Source organism: Pseudochaenichthys georgianus, unplaced genomic scaffold, assembly GCF_902827115.2.
Source record: "Pseudochaenichthys georgianus unplaced genomic scaffold, fPseGeo1.2 scaffold_564_arrow_ctg1, whole genome shotgun sequence".
NCBI classification, from domain to species: Eukaryota; Metazoa; Chordata; class Actinopteri; order Perciformes; family Channichthyidae; genus Pseudochaenichthys; species Pseudochaenichthys georgianus.
Window position 1 is genome coordinate 131,152 of NW_027263125.1, and position 26,548 is coordinate 157,699.

A 26,548-nucleotide genomic window follows, 5' to 3' on the forward strand; every position below is an offset into this window, starting at 1 on the left:
TCAGCTGTGAAATGCTTTGCTCAACAATGACATTACATCCTCAAAAGTGACTCATCGCCATGTTGCTATGGCATCCAACATAAACATGATGTCATATAATTAGGACTTTGTGAGATTATTTTATGGAACAATATAGATATATCTGAATGTTACAACATCCTCGTGAAAGTATCATATCCCATGCAGTTTGGAGGAAATGTGTTTTCAGGCTGTAACTCCTTTGCACTTCCTGCGGGGGCTGAACTGCTGAGGCATATGTGCGTCTGTGTGCCGTTTGAAGGACTTTAACATAAAGAGACTACTCGGGAAGAAGAATGAAAAAGAGGATGGGAAGTTGCTGTATGAACTCCGTCATGTGGTCGCCCCCCTGTCTTTCAAAAGCTGTGGGAATCCAGACAACATATGGCTGTTTTTTCAAATGTACACACCTACTTTTAGAGTTGAGATTTCAGATCATGTTGTTTTCTGCCGGGTCACATCATGGGGGTTTGTGTTCACCTTCTAGATAATGAACAACAAGCTTTTATTGGAGTTTTGGTTGACCAAAGCTTTTATTTCTTTGTTGCCGTTTGGATCAGGTGACTGCACCTCTTCCTGCTTTCTGAGAAATAAAAACCTTGTTCTGACTTGTCCTCGGCAACCAGTGAGAGGACGATATGAAGCACACAGCCGAACCCTTTCACAAAGCTTTGTTACAGTGAGAGCTTGTTGGAAATATGTATCAGAGAATCATCCAACACTAAGGATTCCATGGTACGATGTGGAACAATACATGCTTTATGTCCCCTCTTCTCCATGTCTCTTCTACATCCAACATGTGTCCCCTCTTCTCCATGTCTCTTCTACATCAACACGTGTCCCCTCTTCTCCATGTCTCTTCTACATCCAACATGTGTCCCCTCTTCTCCATGTCTCTTCTACATCAACATGTGTCCCCTCTTCTTCATGTCTCTTCTACATCAACATGTGTCCCCTCTTCTTCATGTCTCTTCTACATCAACATGTGTCCCCTCTTCTTCATGTCTCTTCTACATCAACACTGTGTCCCCTCTTCTTCATGTCTCTTCTACATCAACATGTGTCCCCTCTTCTTCATGTCTCTTCTACATCAACATGTGTCCCCTCTTCTTCATGTCTCTTCTACATCAACATGTGTCCCCTCTTCTCCATGTCTCTTCTACATCAACATGTGTCCCCTCTCTTCATGTCTCTTCTACATCAACATGTGTCCCCCTCTTCTTCATGTCTCTTCTACATCAACATGTGTCCCCTCTTCTTCATGTCTCTTCTACATCAACATGTGTCCCCTCTTCCTCATGTCTCTTCTACATCAACATGTGTCCCCTCTTCTCCATGTCTCTTCTACATCAACATGTGTCCCCTCTTCTCCATGTCTCTTCTACATCAACATGTGTCCCATCTTCTTCACGTCTCTTCTACATCAACATGTGTCCCCTCTTCTCCATGTCTCTTCTACATCAACATGTGTCCCATCTTCTTCACGTCTCTTCTACATCAACTTATGTCCCCTCTTCTCCATGTCTCTTCTACATCAACATGTGTCCCATCTTCTTCACGTCTCTTCTACATCAACTTGTGTCCCCACTTCTTCATGTCTCTTCTACATCAACATGTGTCCCCTCTTCTTCATGTCTCTTCTACATCAACATGTGTCCCCTCTTCTTCATGTCTCTTCTACATCAACATGTGTCCCCTCTTCTTCATGTCTCTTCTACATCAACATGTGTCCCTCTGTGGAAAGAGACTCTGAAAGTTTCAGGAACAAAGATTCTCTCTCTTTTTGATCCATTTCTATAAAAACCTGTCTGAAAATGAGCTGATCAGATTTTGGCCACTTTATGATGTCATAACGATGTGTTGTCTCGTGTACCCATATATATCTGAGACCTGTAATATATTGATGAAAAACAGTATAATACGGGACCTTTAATATTGGGTAAAGAATAAACCCAATAAAATGACAGCCTACTAGTAAAATAAGAACTGCAGTGCTGGATGTTTGCCATCTGGTTGATAATTACGGTTACAGTTCTGATGTCTGGCGCTGGACAGACTCACTGACCAGCCGTCTGTTTGAGTCGTCTGCACTTATGAGCAGACTGGGAGTCTCCCTCTCGTTGTCGTCTCCAGAGAGAAGCTGCCAGACTGCGACACAGAGGAACAGACTGTCAGATGAAACACACCATCAAAAGCTTTCCTCTCTCATGCGTTTACATTCAATTAACTCAATCAAAACATAGTCACTTACATATTTGTGTTTCCTGTCAGCAGTTTTTCTTTTTTGTCACCCTTGAAGTGATGACTTAAATAGCGGTGTATTAGAAACAGATACTGTCTGGGCTGTCACCATTAAAGGAAGGCTTCTTCGTGTAAAGCTGTAGTGACACAATAACACAGTTTGCATGAAGATATATCAAAGGTCACCTATCGTGCTATTTGTAGGCAATAGCATCGGTCTCAGATCTTAAAATATATAAAAGACATGTCTATGAAGTGTTTTGCTCAAAATACCAAACAGATCACCCATTCTAGCCATGCCTCATATCCCTCTATTTCACTTCCTGTTTCAAAAGTGCTGATTTGAGTATAAAGCTTTAAAAAATAATTGATAATAATAAAACCCGGCAGCTACCGTCTAAACTAAATGCTGCCGTGATGAAACGCCATATCATGGATTATCAAGGACTCTCTCTGAAACAGTCTGGAGCTCAAAGGCTTTCTCTCTTGCCGGTTATACCACAAGGTGAGTTCCTTTTTACTTCCTGCTTCTTCACACACATGCTCTCCAGTACAGGTTAGCTCTGAGTGTTAGCGATGCTAATGTAAACACCGTCCATATTACGTCCAAAACAGTCGGGCATTGTTTCCGATAGCAACGTTTCTGATTGGGCCGTGGGTGTAAAGCCAGCCTACATTTCCAATATGACGTCATCTGGATCAGCTCCGTTGTAGCCCCGTTTTTAGAGATTTGGGTACGGAGGAAAAGAGAGAAGGTTTTATTTTCTGACGCTGTGTGAGTTCCGCGACACCGGGGACACGTATTTATTAGGGATGCTCCGATCGATCGGTCACCGATCGAGATCGGCCGATACTCACTCTCTACCGATCGATCGGTGCTCTCTAAACATGCCGATCGCGAGAGCCGATCGCATGACGTAAAATACATGACACTTTTCTCTGTGTGCGGAAAAACAAGCTCGCCAAAATGGCTTCACCGGTCTGGCAGTATTTTAAGGTGTCCGAAAAAGACAGTAAAATAGCGGTATGCAACGTGAAGCAGAAATCCTGCAGCTCCGCCCGCCGGACCGGTGAGCGGAACACACAAGAGTCAGACCTAACACACTTAGCTATTTGATCTACCTCTGGAACAAGCTAAACTAGTTATACATATATTTATTCTTCACTGTCGGGTCATTCATTACTGGATCAGTGAGCTGCATGAAATACTGACTGCTGTCAGGAGGGAGAGAGAGGAAAAGAGAGCCCTTCCGCTCATTTCTCCCGTGTTATTCTCCAAAGTTAATGTAAACTTGAATAATGTACATCATTTGAATGTAATAATTAAGTTGATTGCTGTTCGTGGAAGCTCCAGTGAATGAGCCCCATTAACTGAGTTTTAAACATCACTTTAAATGGAAGATTTAAAGTGATGTTTAAATCTTCCATTTAGGCCCCGCCCACTCGATCGGATCGGCGATCGGTATCGGCCGATACTGATTCCAGCGATCGGCCCCCGAAATATTCTATAAATAGTATTTATATATAAAATACATAAAAAAGAGCATTTTGCCATGATAGGGTCCCCTTTAAGTATCAACATACATAACGGCCACAAAAGCTGAAAATAAGCAAACGTAAAATAATGCATTTCTTTGTGTATATAGCCTATAATAGCCTCATAGCTTTTGCTGCATCTGTTAAAGGGCCGTCACACGGTTCTTTCCTCGAGATAAACACGAGTTAAGGCCACTGATGATATCTTTTAATCAGACACTTAAATATCCAGGGCTCTTTGCAAACTACAGCTCTCTGTGTTTGGTGACAAAAAGACCCACATGCACCGAACTCAGACATCTGTGAGCGCTTACATTGTTTAACAGAAGAAACAGTCTGCATCATGAGAGGTAAGTTATTAGTTTAATCGCAGAGCTACGTGGCAGAGAACTGAGCTGACTTCATATTGTTTACTTTACATCCCTGTAATGAGAAACGGGGTCTCCTCCACTTTCACATGTGGAAGAATTTACCTCCGGTCGGACCACGAGCAGGGGTATTACTCTGATGTCACCATCCGAATCCCTCCCATGCTCAGACTCCATTGCTCTGCTGCATCATCCATAATGTGGTGTGCATGTGACGGTGTGTGTGTTGTCCTGGGTGGCCAGTGTGTGACCCCCGGCCATGTTATGTTTGAGTGCTTCCTGTCAGCGATATAATCTGGATGCATGTTACTGATTTGAGGTATAAAGATGGGCAGGAGGTGAAAACAACATCAAGTGAAGCTCTGCCTGAGGGTGCCGAGTAGATATCGCACCGGGAAGCCCCATATCTCCGCGCAATCATCTGAACAACATGTGAAGGAGACGTAGCTCTTGAGTTTATGGTCCTCCTCGGTGCGGGGGGCTAATTACTCGCAGCCCTGATCTGGAAGTAAATCTCCTCGACAGAACTGTGAGAGGTTTTATTTCGCAGTAATGTGGCTACAAATAGAGCTTTAGCCAGAAAAGCTGTATGTGGAATGTGGTTTATTATTCTACGTCCCGAATGGTGCTGAAAAGTGAAACTCCTTGATCTGTGAAAGTGGGTTCAGTGGAGCTCACAACACAATGGAGCAGAAGAGAATTAAACAGAGACGTGGCCCCGAGCTATTGATACGATACACTTTATCGTGTTGTTGCGCAATGGCCAACATTTAAGCTCTTCAGTACATATGTTAGTTGAGAAGCTGAATGGACGCTGGTAGGATTGAGTGTTCCGGTTTAGCCTTCTTTTAGGGACGTAAATCTCCTACTAGGGTAAGAGCTGTGGGTAAATGTCAAGAATACACACTTATAGATGTGGTGTATGCATCCATCATCCATCACTGCTGCCTCCGGACACCCGGGGACTTCACTCAGATTGGCTGCTGCCTTCATGCCTCTGAATAAATGCAGCGCTGCTCTCTTGATGCGTGTCAGTCTGTCAGAGTCTTTGGTTCTGGGCGGCTGATTGAGAAAGGGGGGGATTGAGAGATTTTTCCCCCTTCGTCAGCACAGTTTTGGTCCCTTTGGCAGACACACTGCCACCGATCACTCCCAGAATGCACTGCGTGTCAGCCCCGTCCAGAGCTGTGTTTGCTGGTGCAGACAGAGAGAGACGAGTCCTTTCTGGTTTCGTCGGTGGGAGGAAGTCGAGGTTTGATTCCATCTTTGTCGAGTCGGTCAGTCATCTTGGCCGTTGCACAGATGTACATTTCCCCTCTGGCCGTGCTTTTGCATCTCGCCCCCCAGAATCGTCAAAGCAGCAGTTGCCGTATTTCCCTACAATTACATGCTAAGAAATGTAGTTTATGTAAAACGATTCTGTTTTGACAACTGCTGCCAGATTTAGGCGGTGTTTACACGATAACGCAAACGGTTGTATCCGCAACTTTTCTCTTTTGTTTAGCCCGTTCGTTCACACGAGGCCGTAACGGAAACGCGGAAACGGACCCCGCAAACAATAACGGGTCCCAAGTAGGGATGCCAGCGATTATTCGGGGTCGGTCGAATAATCGATTATTATTCGCCAGGGCTGCCGAATAATCGATTTTGATTATGGTCAGTTTCTGGCAACCCTAGTCCCAAGGTGGATAGATCTGGGGGGGGCAAACGGCTCCGTGTGTACGCCCTATACGATCATTTCCTGATAACAATGAAGCCATAGCCCCGCCTCTCCCCACCTCTGCTGCTCACTGCTGTAGCATAGTGTCAGTAGCTACTGTCTGCTCCGGACCATGCTACAGATGTTAGTGCAACATCTACAGCTCCTCTACCACAACCATCAGCAACAAGTGGACATGGAGAACTACATGAACTACATGTTGCTAAATCCACCGTGGAGAATAAACAGAAGAGCAACCATGGCAACCATGCTCGGGGGTCTTCTTCGCTGCTTTTGGTGTATTTTGTGGAAGAAGTACAGCGCCACTTACAGGCCCGGCATATGTACTACAGCGTTTCGAGTGGTCTCATGTGAACGGACACGTTAAATGAGCCGAATGCGTGTGAACGGAAGGCTTTTTTGAAAACGAATTTGGCGCGTAAACGTTCCCGTGTAAATGGGGTCTTAGCAGCTCGCTCAAAAGATGGCTAGCATGCAACACAAGTTAGAGACGAAGCTCCTCTGAAATAATGTGCCCTGCTGTTCCTCTGCACACAAACAGTCCACCTCTTGTGGTTCCTTCCTGACGAGCTCCACAGAACACCTTTTTATGTGGAGTGAGGAATGCTATTTATAGATACACACACCAACATAAAGGAGTGCTTATTTTGACAAAGGGTTTAATTTGTATTTGTTGTTTCTGTCGTTGACGCTGATCAGGTTACAGTGGCGGAACATGTGTGTGAATGTGTGTGTGTGGATATCCTGAAGCTATAGTGGAGGTCTTGAGGCCCATGTCACACATTTTAATGGGATGAGGTCATCGTTTATAAGGCCGTGTGCTGCTGAGAGTGTCGGAAAACCGCTGTCCTACTTTAGTTCTTTGTACCAGTTTCTTTTCAATTTTTTTTCTATGAACTTCCCTCCTTTGTCTTGAAAATAATGCAGGTATCGGAGACATTTGTCCTTAATACTTTCTGCACTTTGAACAAACTCAGCTCCACCAGCTCTGAATGAGTTCAACTCCTCTGAACTGGTCTGAACCGGTTGATCGTCTGTGACGGTGCTTTTTTTGGCTTCTCTGTTTTTTTCTTGCCAGGCTTTAAGCTTATTTATTTTCTCCATGTCAAAACCAGAGCTGTGCACATTGCAGGCAACGTGTTAGTTATGTTGTAATCACAGGGAAATGCGGATCAAGTTTTTCTTGTCCCATTGTATGATTTAGGAAGTGTTTGTTTTTTAATAAGGTGGCCCAGATATTGTAATCCAAAGGAAGCTCCATCCATACTTGCTTGAAAGCTAAAATGTGGTAGGTTGAAAACGTTGTAATTGGGGCTAAGAGGTACTTAATAAGCCCTGAAAAGGTTTAGCAAGCAGCCACTTAAAGCTTTAATTTAATCGTATTGTTTTATCACGTAAACAGATTGTTTGTGATTCAATTTGACTCAAACGTTTAGGGCACTCAAAAGATAAACGTTGACAAGCAATTATACCAATTTCTGAGGTGATAAAAAATCAGTTTCTGGATGTCACCAATGTTTCTTGCTCATACATTATGAGGCGAAACCATCTCTGCCAAATAACCTTTTTGACTAAAGCCTCCTGGTCACATATTCCTGTGTTACTCCTCCTCTAAGTCTCCAGCCTCCTTATGCAACTATGTCTCACAACTTCAGACAGGAAGCTCCTATCTTCCGGAACCCTTTTTAACAGGAAGCAGCTACGACACAGGAGGTAGCGGCAGAACGTCTCTGTGCCGTTCGCTCATGGCCTGGAGGGGCGGGGACACTCCAAAGTCTTGTATTGTTGTTCAGGAAGTGCAGAGGAGTAGCTGGCCGTTCCGTCTGCTTATCTCTTAGTTATGGGTTGCACCTCTTTATTCCTCTCGCTGTATTTGGTCAGGCTGGGGTGGCATTGTGTACGAGTCTGGGAAAAGCTGGCATTACCGGGGCTGAGTCGCCGCGTCATGCACACGTGTCCTTCATTTCATACTCGTACAGTATACAAAGGCTTTGCTGTAATCATAGCGCTCTGAATGATACTGAGGAGATGCATATGCTGTTCTCTGCAGGCCAACACAGCTTACATGCAGCAGCAGGCCTCCAGGGTCTATTCATGGGGCTCTGACCACACCACAGGCGTAGGTTTGATGTGGGACCAATCGAGACATGGGTGGAGCTGCTGCAAATGACTCCAATCTGGTGAAACAGTAGACCACAAGAGGAGAGAACTGGTACAAGAGCACTTTATTCTAACTGTTCCAACCTCTAACCTCTGACATCGTCATCACCTAACCTCGTTATAAAGTGGCTCGACCGAATCATTTCGACATAACCGTTGGGCAGATGTTAACCCATGCCATGACACAAGCAAAAAACCTTTGAAATTCCTGCCCAATAGTTTGTTTAGGATTTGAGAAGAACATTTTTTTTTTTTTAAATGTTGATCAGTCTTTTTTCGCACGCTCACGATGACATCGTCAAATGTCTGTCAAAAACAAAAATATATTGAGTTTACGGTCAGAAGGCGGAGGAGGGTTAGTGGGTTAGTGCGTTGGTCAGGGGGAGCACAGTTCAAACCCCACTGCAGTCAGCATGTCGTTGTGTCCCTGAGACACTTCACCCCAAACTGCTCCCGTGGGGATTGGTCCAACAGTATTGAGTATGTTAGTCGCTTTGGATAAAGCGTCTAACAAGTGACATGTGATGTAAAAGAAGGAGTTAAAGGTGGGGTAGGTAAGAATGGAGAAACCAGCTCGAGTGCGCTAGAATTTTGAAAGTACACAACCGGAAGAAATCTGCCCCTTCCTTCAGACTTCCTCACAGAGCCCCTCCTCCCAACACACACGAACGCACACATGACCAATGAGGGCACGAGATCAGTGTGTGCCCCGATGGAAGGCTGACAGGCAGGTAGGCCATCCAGTTACTTTAGCCGGGCCCGCTCAGATGATTGGTTGTGCTTTTACAGCGCCACGGCTTCCACAGATGACATTTTTGTATGTATTTATTGTCAAAGCATTTAATGTATTCATTGCTATCGGACGTTAAGAGCATTCTATGGAATATAAGAAGTGTTTCTGAGTGAATTACCTACCCCACCTTTAAGACACCAGAACATATTCACTTTTACGAACCTGTAATTCCAAATGTTAGTCAGAGGAGTTCGAGTATCAGAGTATCAACATTGTTGTGGATAAATTCAATGAATATGAATTAATATATAACAAAGTATTGACAATAATAAAGTGACATCAGCCTTATTGTTTAGTCCAATCAAAAATCATGTTGAATTTACCATTATCTACTGAATAACAAAATAAGCCACAAAATCCCAATTTCCGGAATTGTGACACGATAACAACCACATATTTAAAACCCTTTCTTCAATTGTCAGCTGTATTCCTTACATAATTAGCGATGCTAAGTGTCTTTGAGCTCATCTTCACAAAACAAATGAACTGCCGGTTATTTCCAAGAAGCAATGCTACATCATTATGATCCAAACAAGAACTTTTTCATTCGACCTTGATGCAGCCAAGTTATAAAGTAGCACCTCCGAGCACTGTTGATGCTGTACTGTTCGACACAGTATCAATTCTTTGTTGGAACTTAAGTTAAGTTAAGCTCGAGGGCTTAAGTCGAGCTGCTGGGATGTATCGTGATGGCTTGAAGAAAGGCCAAGGATAGAGGAGGAACTGTGTAGAGACGCGGTTACATTCAATCCCTGCCAACATCATGTGATCTCACCAAAGCGTTTCTCACATTCAGCACAACAGACTGATTATAATGTCCCTTTATACCACATGTGTTTGCCTTAATGTCACAGCTACCAATCATCATGTAGCCATATCAACTAGGGTGTGAAGAACATCATATAGGTGCAGTGGTGTAAAGGAGATTTACTCAAGTACTGTACACTTAAGTACACTTTTAGAGGGACTTATACCTAATTTACTAATCCCTTTAGTTACTTCACAGATGTGGATGAATGATGTGAAATCTAATCAAGTGTTGAATCAGACTTTAGTTCCACCTGGAGTAAATCCACCAGCTACCCTGCAGTCTACAAAGCCATTCAGACTAGCTGCACCTTCACCAGCTTTGAGAACACTTTCATGATCAATCATTATAAAACATATCATATATATTATTCTGAAATGGACCAATCTGCACAACGACTACTTTTACTGTCGCTACTTTCACTATATTTTGATGAGAATACTTTTCTACTTTCACTTGAGGAACATTTTGAATGCAGGACTTTTACTGTAACAGAGTATTCCTACACTCTGGTACTTCTACTTTGACTCAAGTACAAGATCTGAGTACTTCTACTTTGACTCAAGTACAAGATCTGAGTACTTCTACTTTGACTCAAGTACAAGATCTGAGTACTTCTACTTTTACTCAAGTACAAGATCTGAGTACTTCTACTTTTACTTTAGTACAAGATCTGAGTACTTCTACTTTTACTTTAGTACAAGATCTGAGTACTTCTACTTTTACTCAAGTACATGATCTGAGTATTTCTACTTTTACTTTAGTACAAGATCTGAGTACTTCTACTTTTACTCAAGTACATGATCTGAGTATTTGTACTTTTACTTTAGTACAAGGTCTGAGTATTTCTACTTTTACTCAAGTACATGATCTGAGTACTTCTACTCTTACTTTAGTACAAGGTCTGAGTACTTCTACTTTAACTCAAGTACAAGATCTGAGTACTTCTACTTTTACTCAAGTACATGATCTGAGTATTTGTACTTTTACTTTAGTACAAGGTCTGAGTATTTCTACTTTTACTCAAGTACATGATCTGAGTACTTCTACTCTTACTTTAGTACAAGTTCTGAGTACTTCTACTCTTACTTTAGTACAAGGTCTGAGTAGTCCCCCCACCTCTGTGTAGTATGTAAAGTGTCTGCAGAGAGAGAGCATGTCCACCTAGAGGTTCGCTGCATGTTTGCAGCGTGCGGCCGTTGCCCTCTGCTTGTGGGAACCCTCTTTGTTGGACTGTGTCTCCTCTTTGTGAGTGTATCCATGCTGCAGTGAGGTGTCGGTGTCGAGGCTTTGGCAGCCGCTGTGGAAACGTTAAACTGAAGCTCTTTTCAGCCGCTTCACTTTAAAGGATGCTGCAGCGCCTCCCTGTCCTCGCAATAAGGTCCAGTACCCAAACACCAACTGGACGTTTAATACAAAATAGTTTGTCTCCTAGTACAGTAGTACAGGAGTATTAAAGTTGTGCAAACAGGTTTAAAACAAATACTCTTACGGCCCGTCTACACTACAGGCATCGAAAAATGCTTTCGACGCTTCGCCCATTCATTTGAATCGGGTGACGTAGAAGATTTTTAAACTTCGCCGAACTGCATTGTGGGGAGCGGAGCGTGGCTTTGCAAGCATCACGAGCATCTATCGGCATCAAAAGTTGAACAATGTTCAACTTTTGAGGCTCGATGCTTGGCATCAGCCAATCAAATCCCGCGTATGCAAATCTGACAGTACAAGCGCTAGCCAATCAAACCGCGTGTATGCTGGGAGAGACTACGCAGGTCATTTCCTCATATTCAAAAAAATGGAGCGGTAGTGAATCACCCGGTGCTGAATGATCAGTCTCTGTTCATCTACCGGGATACAAACCGGAGGAGCGAGGCATGGAGGGAGGGGGCAGAGACAGTGGGTGGAACTGGTAGGTTTTCGCCTGTTTGGGGATTTTATATCCAGTTTACTTTGTTTTAACATCGCTATTGCTTTGTATGCCGGGGGCGGGCGGGAGATTCCTGATTGGTTGTTGGTCGCGAGAAATCGCCAAGCCTCAGACACGCCCAGCTTCAAGATTTGTTGATGCCTGTAGTGTAGACGGGCCGTTACGGCGGCGGCGTGCGTTGAAGCTTCAACGTTTCTGCCCATTCACTTTGAATGGGGTGACGTCACGCTTTGCCGAACTGCATTGTGGTTCCGTCGCTTTGCTCGCTTCAAAAGTTGAGCAATGTTCAACTTTTGAAGCTTCGACGGAAGCGTCAGCCAGTACAAGCTCTAGCCAATCAAACCGCGTGCTTTTGTGTCCGGGGCGGGAGATTCATGTGATTGGTTGTTGGTCGAGTTTCAGACCCGCCCACTGGCAAGCTTCAACGCACGCCGCCGTGTGGACGCTGCGTTAGATTGCAATTTCATTTGCAAGTCTATGTGTGTTTTTGTCTTGCATACTTTCACTCAGTATTTTAACTTTATGGAATAAGGTCTATTTTTTAAAAGAATTCTCAGTGCAAATAAAGGCATCAACCGATCATGTTGTGTGGAAAAGACGTATAATAAAACGTACACGAAAACAGAGTCTCCGTAGTCTGAATTATGACAACACACTTTGTTAATCCTACAAGAACTACCACATCCTAACTACCAGAGGAAACTTACACTCACTCAATAAAATAACTTACAGTATATATATATGACTATACAACAATTAACAATAAGCAGACTGCCAGAAAACTCATCTGGTTCAGTATGATCCTGATAGTTGGTCTTCCGCCTGCGTAGATGTACTCAAACCTCGTGTTGAGCACGCCGTTGAGCCGTTCACAAACTCACGTTGCTGCTATGAAATATTCGCAGGTGAGGATTTAGCTTTTTTAGTCTTGTATTAACGTTTCGATAGGACTGACTACATACAGCAGTGTGAAGGGTGTTTGGCAACTCTCAGAGCCTCCAAAGTCGTTTCTAAGGAGGTGAACAGCAAATATAACTCCTTGTTTCTGTGAACACGTAATCCCGTACACAACCTCTGTCAGTTTCCAAACACGGTTTCTTTTATGTTTGCAAGTTTATACTAGACGGAACATTTAATGCCTTTCAGAGTATATCGTTTTTACTTTTCTCGCCTCGGCCTCACTTTCATGTTGAGACAAACACTCATTGGCCTTGGAGACACTCCCTGTGTGTGTGTGTGTGTGTGTGTGTGTGTGTGTGTGTGTGTGTGTGTGTGTGTGTGTGTGTGTTGTGTGTGTGTGTGTGTGTGTGTGTGTGTGTGTGTGTGTGTGTGTGTGTGTGGTGTGTGTGTGTGTGTGTGTGTGTGTGTGTGTGTGTGTGTGTGTGTGTGTGTGTGTGTGTGTGTGTGTGGTGTGTGTGTTGTGTGTGTGTGTGTGTGTGTGTGTGTGTGTGTGTGTGTGTGTGTGTGTGTGTTGTGTGTGTGTGTGTGTGTGTGTGTTGTGTGTGTGTGTGTGGTGTGTGTGTGTGTGTGTGTGTGTGTGTGTGTGTGTGTGTGTGTGTGTGTGTGCTGAATAGGGATGTGAGACTTCATTGGCACAGGTCTGACACGTGAACATGTGCAGGAACGCTGTCTCCCAGAGAATCCTCAAACCACAGAGAGGAATCAGTTCAACAGGATTGAACAACACAATATAATTCCCCGCTAGATGTGATGTTCAGATTGCTGTCTGCGTTCTCTTTTCCCTCAGCTGAACCCTTATTTCGTAAGAATGCAAATCAGTCCTTTCCACGGACATGTTTTGGGAAGGTCCACTTCCCCATACCTGCCGAGCATTCCAGCCAATCAGATCCTCCGCTCAAGGGCAAGTTCGAATACGAATGGCGCTGCGACGTGTTAGCATTCCCTCCGTGCCGCAGCGATCTGGGCTCTGCAGAGCTTTCCCAGGGCTTTGTGCTCTTTGCTGCAAGGCTGTGGAGTTGTTTTGGGCGGGGGGGATCAGAACGGTACTGAGCACAGCAGCGTGAAGACACTCTGGGGTATCAGTGCCAACACACACTCACTGACCCTCAAACCGGGAAGAGAAGACATGGTATTCCACTGTGGAAACACTCTGAATAAATACAGCTACACGATGAAATTAAATTTGATATATTAACATTCATTACATAAAACAGCCTGATAACATGTTCGTGTTTGCATCAAGTGAGAGTGTGAGTAGGTGGGTGGGGGAAGAGTCGTGTCTGAGCGAGTCCAGGTCAAGGATAAGTGACACCTCAGCATCGATTTGCTCGTCCGTCAGCAAGCAGCAACTCATATTTCCCTCTGGCCTCAAAACTCGTCCACATGTTGGCAAAGCAGAGGAAAAACAGTTTGGGAAAAACAAGAAAAAGCCGAAGATCTAAAGCAGTCAAAGTTAAAATAGGTCAACGGTTAGAGTGTGTGTGAGTGTGTGCCCCCCCCCCCCCCCCCCCCTAAGTCCAATCAGCCTCAACACCACGGTATCAAGTTCCCTTCCAACTGCCTTTCGAGGTACAATGTGGCTCCTATTTAACATGCACTGAGTCAACTTCCCCTGCGGTGGCCTTTTGTTGAGTGTGTGTTCTATCTGTGAGCATGCGGCATCATGAAGTGAACGGGGCCCCTCGGTGAGGCCCTGGTGGCCTCTGTGTGGCCCCTGGCTGGGTTAGCAACGTTAGCATGTAGCCTGCAGAGAAATTCTGCTGCAGACGGGTGACCACCAGTCATTTGTCATCACTGACCTATGCTCTCTCTCTCTCTCTCTCTCTCTCTCTCTCTCTCTCTCTCTCTCCTCTCTCTCTCTCTCTCTCTCTCTCTCTCTCTCTCTCTCGGCGATTTGTTTTTGTTGACTCCAAAGAGGTTGTGCTGGCACTCGATTGTGTTGCACCCAATAGATGCTGCAGGGGTGAAACATTGTTTTAGGATGACCAGTCAGTAAGCCTGGCAAGGGCTCCCCGACAAAGATCAAATATAATTTTTCCATTATATTTCTGGATTATTGCAGAAAATAAACTGCACTTTAATGATTAAAGTGAAATGCTTACATTGGGCTATAAAGGAACTGCAGCACGGTCACATGACTTCACGTCGACACCGCTAAGCTAAAGGCGGCTAATGTTGGGCGTGATGACGTTTAGTCGTACTACAATATATGTTGTATATGTTATTTTTTGGATCATGCAGCCCTACTTCAAATCATAAAATAAGAAACACAATAAAACTATGCTCCAAAATGAAAGGCCGTCTGCCTCTCAGTTTGAAAAGTTGTTGTTTTTCACCATCTACCCTTATTGGTTGTTGTGACAAATGGAAAAGAAACATGTCCATAGTGAGGAGGTTGCATTAATCCTGAGGTCATTGGTTGATTTGTTGCAATGCATTGTGGTTGACTTCTTACCCTGAAACCTAACATGTGTTTCTCCTCCCGTTTTCTCCCTCAGGCCTTTGGGAACGCCAAGACCGCCCACAACAACAACTCCAGCCGCTTTGGAAAATTCATCCAGGTGAATTACCTGGAAAGTGGAGTGGTCAGAGGGTGAGTCATGAACAGGGGATATGTGTGTGCAACGGGGGGGGGGGGGTGTGTGTGTGTGTGTGTGTGTGTGTGTGTGTGTGTGTGTGGACTAACACTTTCAACCACCAGCATGTGCTTCCTTCCTCTCAGCAGTCAGTCTCTGGTTAGCGCTGTATTAAAGTGTTCAGCTGTGTCACTTCCTCACTTCCTCAGCAGGAGAGTTTCAGCTGCTCGGTAGGGAGTCTTAAAAAAGACAACGTGTTATGCTGTAGTCGGGGAAGATTTAAAAGCTGAAGAGCTGCGAAGAATATATGGTACAATCAAATTGTGTGAGGCATTGAACTCAATGATCTAATAATAAGGCGTTAATTGGTATAAAAATGTCTTAAATGAATCCTTTTCAGAAGCCCTAAAAATGAATAGGAAGTAAGAGTTCTTCCCCCTTTCTCTGCATTGTAGAATCTTAAAATTAATTGTTAACATCTGTTTTTTCAATTAATTAACTCTTGCATTAATGTTATCTAGATCCAGATTTGTTGTGTAAAATACATTTTAAATTTGTTTTGTGGGTGGCATTAAAACTATAATCTGAATCTGTAAAAAAACCTGGGTACACCACTCAAACTCAATTGATCAATTAAACCTAAACTAATTGATCTGATACAAGTCACACAACAAAGGCAAGTGTCAAAGAGTGCAAAAGAACATATGTTTAATAAATCAAGATATTTTTCAAACAGTATCACGATAGACGATATATATCACGATATGTTTTCATGTCGGTTATTATGGTTATTTTTCAAGTTACTCAACAAGCACCTACGAGGTGACAGCAACTAAAACAAAAAGGAGTAACAGACCAGAATAGCATTTCAAGCTGGTTTTATTTCTGAAATGAAACCCTGAATGAACAATTCAACATTTTGATATGGCTTCAGGCACAGTTTCTCAGTATAAACATGAACTTTTCTGAGGTAGCACTAGCAAGTGAACATCAATACACATGAAAAAGGAGGGTAAAACATACTAGAGTAAAACATCAATGAGGAAAAGTCAGTGCCAAACAATTCAAATGTAAACTTTAGACTTGAAGTGCAATAAAAAAATGTAGCATAACGGAAGGGAAAAGTTTATTTTATTTATAGTTTTCTTTTTTTTTTATCACGATAGATACGATATCTCTGAAAAAGCATATCATGGAGACCTAATATCGTCACGACGATATATATCGTCATATCGCCCACCCCTAGTATGAGGGCAATACTGTGGCGCTGATCTTGTACATAGGATATATAAAGTCTCCCAAGAACATGATGGCGCCACGGACGTAAACAACAACGCAACGTTGGAAGCAGTCTCTGACGTCTGATGGTCTATTTGACACGGTTTCATATTGTTGGAGTAACTATACAGGTTTTAACGAACAGAAATATTCTTTTCTGGCATCACTTTAAAATGTTACGGCTCAAATCTGCATTTTGGTAAGTTGGAGCAGCAAAAACAAAACCCTGGAATTGATCAAGACGTTTAAATTAGTTAAATATATATGAGATGAATATTTACAGAAACAAATTATATAGGACATTTAAGTGTAATAATATAGATCGGGGTGAATAATAACACACATATTTAAAATTGATGTCGACAGTTCAATTGGATAATGATGTATACGTGAGATGAAAAATAGGCCAACAGGATGTGATTCTTGACGGGTGTGTATGGAGGAGTTTGGCTCTAGAAATAGATTGAATTGAACGTGTAAATGCCCTGTGGCGACAGCTGCTCCGCGCCGCGCTAACTGGGCTTCCCCAACCTGATTATCCCTAATGGCAGCAGATCTCATCATGCTCTATTCAATTGCTTTCCCTCAGAAAGGTTTGTAATCCAATCAGCCGAGTTGATTTGATGCTTTCCTGTGCTGCACAGTGAACCCATTTGAACGCTGAAAACTATGAATGGAATCCACCTGAAAGCATCACTGTATATGTTAGTGTATCCTGCAGGGCAGTAGTGGCCTCATCGCAGCTCTGTAGTCGGTAAGAAAGGCTGCCTGTGTCTGTCTCTCCGTCTCCAGTGGTGACATTCAGACGGTCGATAGAGGAGAGGAACAAAGGGAAGGCTGCTGTCGCTGTGCTAATCCTGAGAGGTGCAGCACTACTACCATGAAAGAAATTCACTTTGAAGGAGGTGTCAGTGAAAGATGTCTGAGCAATGAACACATACTGTATTATGCATGCGTTGTTGCCACACACACACACTGACAGATATACTGTATAGAAAGTATGGCAGTAAGGCTCCTGTCAACGACTTTGAGGAGCCTTCAAATAACGCCTCATCATGCCTTAATGCCTTGAAATGCTTTTATAGACACACTGAAACTTGTATATGTTCATGTTTTATATGTGAGTCATGAGACACGTTGTTGAAATGCACATTTCTGGTGTATTTGCACCAGAAGATTTGTTCGAGAGGATTTTTTTTTTTTTTTTTTAAATAAACAAACTAACTTTAATTGGCACGGAGCCTTCTTCTGTTTTGAGAAAAGAAAATGTGTTTTAGTGACAGCTGCCTGGTGATTAGCTGCTCTCACTTTCTCGTTCTCGCAATGGAAACTATGAAATTAGCATATTGGCTAGAGCTCCAACACATCGTACGTGATAGGCTGAGGGGCGAGACATCTCTAAGCGGTTGACCGACCACAACAGAGCCGGCCAGCTGACCAATCAGAGCAGACTGGGCTCTGGTTTCACAGGCAGCATGAGAGAAATAAAGAGCTGTTTGAACATTAAAAGCATGGAGACATGTCCCAGTAGAAAACACTACATGTAATTATGAAACTGAAAATGAGCAGCCCTTTTAAGATATTCAACACAGACGATGGGGCCACTCTCCATATTTGAGAGGCTAAAAACGGCATTTTCTACAATTTGTATGTCAATTGACTTAACAATGAGTCTACTAATCATGGCAGCTTTAATCAATCAAAGTACTTTTCTGTAGAAGTTGCGGTGCATTGTATTCCGGGGAAAATATAACTCGATCTCGCAGATCTTTGCAGTACAGTATGAACATGGTCTGAGTAAATGCGTCTACACTTGTGGCTGCATTTTAAGCCAATGGACACACAACTATTTCTGTTTCTCACAACATCTATTTTCAGTGTGTCACGAGGACTGGCGTCAGCGCTGTTTTTTTTCGTCTATAACTTCCCCTTATAAAATCAGATTTAGACAACTTTACAGCTCGGCCTGGTGTAGAAAATACCTCCTCTGCTTGTGGTGCAAATGTCATGACTGCCGCACACAGAAGCTCCCTCCGTCTAAAGCCAACAATACAATAAAAATGATTGTTTATGGTGCGCGTGCGGCTATGTGATCTGAACGCTTTGTTCACTCTTTGATTATTCCGACCATCTGTCCTCACTTCCCCCCCCAGCTCCTCCCCTCACTTTTATCACCAGCCCACTTTCACATATGACCTACACACGCACACACACACCACACACACACACCACACACACACACACACACACACACACACCACACACACACACACACACACACACACACACACACACACACACACACACACACACACACACTCTATTACACCACCCCCTCTCTTCTTCAGCTCGTATATAAACCAAGCAGTTTTAACAACACTCCTCATTAAACGTCGCTGCATTGAATGCTAATGACATTCAGAATTGATTATGAGAATATGACGATTATTTAAGACTTTTATAAGAGACTACAAGGCCTAGCTCTTGCCTACATCTTCAAACTACACAACCTGTAAACCAACAAAAGACCACTTACTGACGGCAATCAGACCAACACATGTTGAATAAATAAGATGTTATGTGACTATTATGACGCATTTGTTCAAACGAGAAAGGTATCCTATGACATTGTGACCTTAAAAATGCTAGGAATCTAAAGACGCACAGGAAAAATGAAATATAAATTTTAATGTCCATTTCTCCTCTAAAGATCAGTGGCAGCAATTCTTTTATTGGATGCTAATAAGCGTGAATGTTGCAAAAATATGGAAGGAAATGTGGTGCAATGTTCCTTCACAAGTTTTACCAATAATGTCTTCTCTTCTTTCTGCCCAATAGTGCTGTGGTGGAGAAGTATCTGCTGGAGAAGTCTCGCCTGGTGTCCAGAGAGAAGAACGAGAGGTGAGGAGGGGAGGGTCGTTCAGGGTCTTGACCTCTGACCCCCGCTGACCTTCATGGGGCCCTCTGTACAACAGTGGAACCCTCTGACGGGCGGTAAATGAAGTTCAGCATGTGGTCTTTGACTTTAAGATGTACATCTGCCGAAACACTTTTAGACGCACGCGCACACACACACACACACACACACACACACACACACACTTTACTAACATATGCAGACACTGACACTCAACAGTGAGATGTTTTACACCTCGAGGATTGACTATGTCCATACGGGGATCCTGCGAAACCCGTTAAGGAAAGTCACACAATTGGCTGATTCTTTTATCCAAATCGACTTACAATAAGTGCAAAAATCAGAGAGATTCAAACTCCGGACAACAAGGAAAGTGCAGATATATTCCCTTCTAGTCATAACATTGTAAGTGCTGGTGAATTAGTCACAAGGCCTAAGCTCACTCTTCAAAGTGCTTTTTTAAATGTTGTGTTGCCAAGGTACAATGGAAACGTGTTGTCAGTTAGCGATGGAAGATCTGCAGAGTTTCTGGTGTCAATGGGGAGCTCGTTCCACCATTTAGGAACCAGGATAGCAAACAGACGTGTTTCTGAGGGGTACCTGGGTCCCACTCGCAGAGATGGAGTATACAAATATAACCTTAATTGGCACCAATATTTTTAAAAATCTTAAAAATTCCTACACATGGAAAGTAGGATTAAAAAATAAAATGTCATTGTGAAATCTCAAACTACCTGTTCACTTTATATCATTTTTAGATAACTTGCTTAGTTAGTATATAAGTGCTTGGTTAGTATCTAAGTGCTTTAAGTGTTTTGTTAGTATATAAGTGCTTTGTTAAGTGCTTAGTTAGTATATGAGTGCTTAGTTAGTATATAAGTGCTTTGTTAGTATATAAGTGCTTTGTTAAGTGCTTAGTTAGTATATGAGTGCTTAGTTAGTATATAAGTGCTTTGTTAAGTGCTTAGTTAGTATATAAATGCTTTGTTAGTATATAAGTGCTTAGTTAGTATATGAGTGCTTTGTTAGTATTTAAGTGTTTTGTTAGTATCTAAGTGCTTTAAGTGTTTTGTTAGTATCTAAGTGCTTTAAGTGCTTTGTTAGTATATAAGTGCTTTGTTAGTATATAAGTGCTTTGTTAGTATATAAGTGCTTTGTTAGTATATAAGTGCTTTGTTAGTATATAAGTGCTTAGTTAGTATGCAAGTGCTTTAGTTAGTATATAAGTGCTTTGTTAGTATATAAGTGCTTTGTTAGTATATAAGTGCTTAGTTAGTATGTGAGTGCTTAGTTAGTATGTAAGTGTTTAGTTAGTATTTAAGTGCTTAGCTTAAATCTCAAATGTGCGTCCTCTTATTCATGGCACCTTACGTATTTTTGTATTCCAACACTTTCAATTTTTTTTTTAGTGCAGGACGTTTCATTGTAACGGAGTATTATTACTATTTAGTTTGGTCACTTTTACTAAAGCATCACGGTACTTCCACCACCACTGATGGCCTGTGTTCAAGTAGTAAGAGCGTTACTCATCACCGCTTCCACCACCTCACAGTTGCTGCTCCCGGTGAATCTCAGCGAGTGACTCTGATGTAATGTTTCAGTGAGAAGTGTGGAAACTCATTACTGCCGTGTGTTAATGCAACAAAGCGTAGTCGCCTTTATTCCAACCTGCCCGCTGATAGCAGGAGTGGAAAACTGATATCACGGAGCTCCAGACATTGTTTTCTTTCTATTAGTTATTACGACGTGTTGACTCTCGGTTTATCAGCAACACGTAATCCTCCCCTGAGTTGAGGCCATAAACAGGAGCTCATATCCACTGACAAAGCAACCAAATGGTGGCGGCATACAGGAAGGATCCTCTGAATCTAATATCACATCGACACATCAATATCTCTTCAGAAATACACCTTTGTTTTGATATGGTAAATAGACTGTACTTATATAGGTTTATATATATATATATATATATATATATATATATAGCGCTTATCAGGTCTTTGTCGACCCCTCAAAATTACATTATCACTACCATTCATACATGTGCCACTCGCTCTTCACACACACATTCATACACAATGGCCATTATCGGGAGCAATTGAGGGTTAAGTATCTTGCCCAAGAATACATCGACTACGTGGGCTGGGATCGAACCCACAACCTTCTGATTCAGCCATAGTCGCCCGAAGAGGTTCAAACTGACTGAAAACATATTGCTTTAAATGATGCACGTAAAACTGCTGTGACATCCTGTCCTTGTTACCGAATGCATCTGGTAGAAAAGTGGAAGCATTTGGCAAATTCTCATCATCTAGAAATACTTCTATCAATATTTTAAAATACATCAACGGATATCTGAAGTATACGAACATTTGTAGACACTTTTATATATTCTGTGGAATTTTGTGCTTAAAATATCGGAAATGTTTTCATACCTACAGAGATCTACAATTTCATTCAAGCTAACGATCCATTTCTTAAAACACAGTATGATACGTTTAAAATAAAGAAAGTAATTAGAGCTGGAAAAAAAGGGGCACAAATCTGTGAGATTAAAGAGAAACGTGCAGAAGAATGGATAAAATAGATGAGAAGCCTTCAGTGCATTTTAACATTTACACCCGAAAGATCTTTAATATCATCGTGTGTCTTTTTTCCAGGAACTACCACGTGTTTTACTACCTGCTGTTGGGGGCTTCAGAGGAGGAGAGGAAGGAGTTCAAGCTGCTGCCGCCTGAAGAGTACTTCTACCTCAAGCAGGTACACACTGCATCCTCTTTCTCTTCCATATACAAATCGGATTTATGACAGTTATTGTGTTCATCCGGCTCCACCCCCCCCCCCCCCCGTGTGTGTGTGTGTGTGTGTGTGTGTGTGTGTGTGTGTGTGTGTGTGTGTGTGTCCTGTATTCAGCCTGTGAGCGTCTGAATGCTGCTGAATTCTCCCAGCTCTCTGCCACATGTGCTCTGCATGTTAATGAAGCAGTCTTTGTTCTCCCTCTCTCCTGTATCTCCCCCCTCTCCCCTGTGTACCCCCCCCCCCCCTCTCTCCTCACCCTTCTCTTCATTCGTGTGTTTTCGTCACCTGTTTGTTTGTCCAGTTCTGCTGTTTCTTCAGTTTCCATTGAAATGCACTGATTTGTTTCTGGTACGGAATATAAATCCTCCACACTCGGCTCTCCAATTCAAACAAAAAGTCAATGCATCAAAGAAAGCCTATATATATGTATATATACACATGTATATACACAATATATATATATATATATACACAAATAACAGTATTCTCTCAATTAATCAGAGGTCAGTTTTACAATTATGAAAATATCCTTTGTTGACCAAAATTAATCAAATCTATTTTTATTTTTTTTAAATAGACCAAAGGTGAACCGCTTATATAGTTTCTCCTTATAATAATAATAATAATAATAGTACTACTTTAAACTATATATCATATTAATAAAATAATATATATAAATCTAGTGAGGCTGTCCAACAACATCATCTCCGACCCAAACCATGTTCTGAACAGTGAATATGAGCTGCTACCATCTACTCGGAGATACAGGATCCCACCATTCAACAAAGTCAGACTGAAGCATCCTTTGTGCATCAGTCTGTCCTCACAGTGAACACAGAGCTGACCCCAGATCAGATGCACGCTGAAGGCTCTTTGAGCATGTTTTTCTCTCACTGATTGTGCGGTTATGTTAAATGTTTGTGTTTCATGTATTTGTGTATGCATATTTGTCTGTTGATGTTGGACATGCAGCTGCTGTGACGCAAGTCAAATTTCAGACTTGATCTGACAATAAAGTAATATCGTATCGTATCGTAAATATTATATTATATAATTATTTGTTTATACACTTCTTCTAGAAGACAATATTTCATACATACAATCTTAAATACAAAAATATACCAACAACATGCAACGAAATAAATAAGAAAAGCAAAACAAATCACAAAACTGTTTCCCAAGTCTCGCTAATCGTACCTATTGCTTGGCTATATTTTATGAAATCTAACAAATAAAACGCTTAGAAAAATCTTAAAATACCGCACATTACCCTCCCTACCTTAAATATGGAGGACCCTCAATGCGAAAATGCAAAAAGACGTAGAAGTGGTCAGGGACGAGGTTCAGTTTTGCTATACATAACATTTACACCAGAATGAAACAAGATGGAAGCTCGAAAAGCATTTAAAGAATGATGGAAGTATTTCACGTTCCTCAGCTTTCCTTCTCCACCTGAATAACGAACTAACATTTGATTCATTTTGTCTTGCAGCAAAACTTTAAGATCGAAGATGAGGAGGATCTGCGGCACGACTTTGAGCGTCTGCAGCAGGCGATGGAGATGGTGGGCTTCCTCCCCGCCACCAAGAAGCAGTGAGTGAACCAGAGACACGATAAGACACTTAGGTTGCGTTTCAATTGTGAGTTTCTCTGAGGAACCTTCCTCACGGAGAGAAAGGACCCGGAAGTCCCTCCGTGGCAGCCATGATAAGAGCGGTTCGAATTCTCTCTAGATGAAAGGAAAGGAGCTTTGAAACTTCCTTTATAACCTCCTTTAGCTTAGGAACCACTGGACCTTCCTTTAGGAAAGGAAAGGAGAAAATGCTGCCCCACAATGCCCTGCGGCCGCAACATTTACCGCCACGCAACATTCGGCCGTTCACGGAAACAACCGATTATGACCGAGAAATGATATCATGAAAGTTACGCTGCTTATTAAGCATTTTAAAACGTACGTGGTAGCTTGCTTTGAACGGGCATCACTATAATAATCAAAAGGAGAAATATGAACATTACTTTTATACTGAAATGATCAAATATAGTGTTTGCTAAGCTGTGTGGGGTTTGTTAAACTTTTAAAACAGTTTGAATGGTGATAGGTTAAGGCCTAACACGTTTATAATAAATCCATTTATATTTATTTGTAAATCTTTTCATATAATCATACGTATCGGGATTCATGTGGATTACGTGTGGGCCATAATCATAAAGCATTAAACAACACAGAGCACAGTAGTCACGGTAAAGTAGTTCTTATTACACATCCATGTCGTTTCCCCGCAGCAGACGCACGTGTGTGACGTCCGCTGGCGCATCATTAATACGTCGATAGTGCAGTCGGATTCTCAAAGCACCGCAGTCTCTTTTCTGAAGTCCTTTTGTAATATGTTTTGTTTTGACATTTGGCAAGACGTAGTAATCGTACATCTTAAGTCTGTCCGAAATGCCTTTTTCTTTTTTTTACTCAAAGATCAAATAAAAACAGTAAACAATACGAACATTAGGGAGTGATCAGGACTTCACAGTAAAATCATTCATTTGTAAAAAATAAAATCTGGCCTGAGGTTTTACGAAATCAGTCCACTTTCTCCATCGTGACACAAGTTGGTCCAGTTTGTGATGGACAGATGATGTTATCCTCTCCATGTTGTGAATATCCATCCATGCGTTTAAAGTTGGGCGATCTGGTGATAACCACTTCTTTACTCGCCACCAGCAACAGATTTAATACATATTTGTCTTTTTTAGTCCATTCTTGAGGTGCGAGTCCAAAGAACTAAGAACTCTCCATGGGCACATGACATTTGAAAATATCTTGTAAGGCTTTATGTCTCTCTCCTAAAGAGGGTCCGCGGGGTCTTAAAGTGTTCAAAGTTGATAAATCAATTTAGCGAAAATGAAGGCTATTAAAAAGTATTAAACGGCATTTTCCAAGGTATTACATTTTGTAGCTTGTTTCCAGTAAGTCTATAAATGGTCCAGAGAGGTTGTGTTCTACAGTCTGCCTGAATGTAGTCATGGCGTAGGTGTGTAGTGATTCTGTGGAGTTTATTGATGGCATCCCGTTGGGTTTGACGTCGTCTGAACAGGACGTCGCGCGCTCACTGCTTGATAGCGCGAAGCTCCGTTTACGCCGGTTGCTAAGCAACATCGTTATGGGGAAATGCAAGTCTGCGTCCAAATCGTTGGAAGATAAGGAGGAAGGACAATCATTACTGTGTATAGTCAATGTGAGGTGAAGTGTGTCGCCAAGGTAACCGGTTAGAACTCCAAGCGGCGATGAGGTCTTAACATGTGTGGAAAGGGTCTTGATAGGTTTTACCTTTGACTTCAGGACCCCTGCTTCTCCCCTGCCTTAACAGGGCAGTCCCAGAAAGCGTGATTATGATTTTCATTTGAATTTCCACATTTTCTCCAGCAGTCTGGAGTGACCACCATCGTGAGACTTCTGAGAGCTATGAAATATCTTATCAGGCTTTTCCAACCAACTCCCTCCGTTATGGGAACTGGTACATTTCCACTGATATTTCCATATTGTTGTCCATTCCTCCTCAGATATGATAACCCCGCCTCCTTCCTTCTCCCACTTGGATGAAGTCCTTTTGGATTCTCCTATCCACTATCCCTTAACCCCGTGACGTTTCACACAGATACAGAAGAGGCCGTTTCGCACAACAATAGCTGCATCTGGTGGACTAATGCAGCGGTTTATCAGAAACGCTGTGCAGCTGCAGCTCCATGCACTGCCTCTATTCAGTGGATCAACAGATGATCGGACAGCAGCGTGCGCCGCTCGCTTCCTGTTGTCGTCATGACTGCCGAGTCACTGTTTCTTCTCTCTGTGACTGTGTTGCAGGATCTTCTCCGTGCTTTCTGCCATCTTGTATCTGGGCAACGTGACCTACAGGAGGAAGTCGACGGGGCGAGATGAGGGTCTGGACGTGGGACCCCCGGAGGTCCTGGCCACGCTCTCTGACCTGCTGATGGTAACTCGCTCGGTGCAGGGTTGGGGAGGAAGTGATCAGAGAGTCCTTTGTAGCACAGCAGAGGACAAGTGGCGAGCACCTGTGAATACGATCTGATCAAATTTGGGATGAAACCAAAAAGCAATCTATTAAAGTATTAAAGTGATAACAACAGTTTATATGTAGTTAATAGGGCTGTCAGTCGATTACAATATTTAATCGCGATTAATCGCACATTTTTTATCTGTTCTAAATGTACCTTAGAGGAATATTATTTTAGTTTGTAATACTCTTATCAACATATGAGTGGACACATATGCGTTATGCAAATGTTGGTTTATTATCATTTGGAACAATGACAAATATTCTCATGAATATTTTCAATACAACAAATATCTAGGAGAAGGAGCGAGACGAGAGGAGATAGTAGCGGAGCGAGAGAAAGAGAGAGAGGAGAGAGAGGAGAGAGAGAGGGAGAGAGA

General features: G+C 42.4%; 1 protein-coding gene across 1 annotated transcript in view; it reads left to right on the plus strand.

Annotated features, from left to right (window-relative positions):
• LOC117443244 (unconventional myosin-IXb-like) overlaps positions 1-26,087 on the plus strand; it is a gene marked incomplete at its 3' end in the record, with an annotated part of 63,169 nt that extends 37,082 nt beyond the window's left edge. The window contains exons 5-9 of the mRNA XM_034079203.2: positions 15,030-15,124; positions 19,224-19,286; positions 21,963-22,062; positions 23,594-23,694; positions 25,958-26,087. Coding sequence (XP_033935094.1) covers positions 15,030-15,124; positions 19,224-19,286; positions 21,963-22,062; positions 23,594-23,694; positions 25,958-26,087 — 489 coding nt within the window. The remainder of the gene's footprint in view (positions 1-15,029; positions 15,125-19,223; positions 19,287-21,962; positions 22,063-23,593; positions 23,695-25,957) is intronic.
• Between the last annotated feature and the right edge of the window lie 461 nt (positions 26,088-26,548).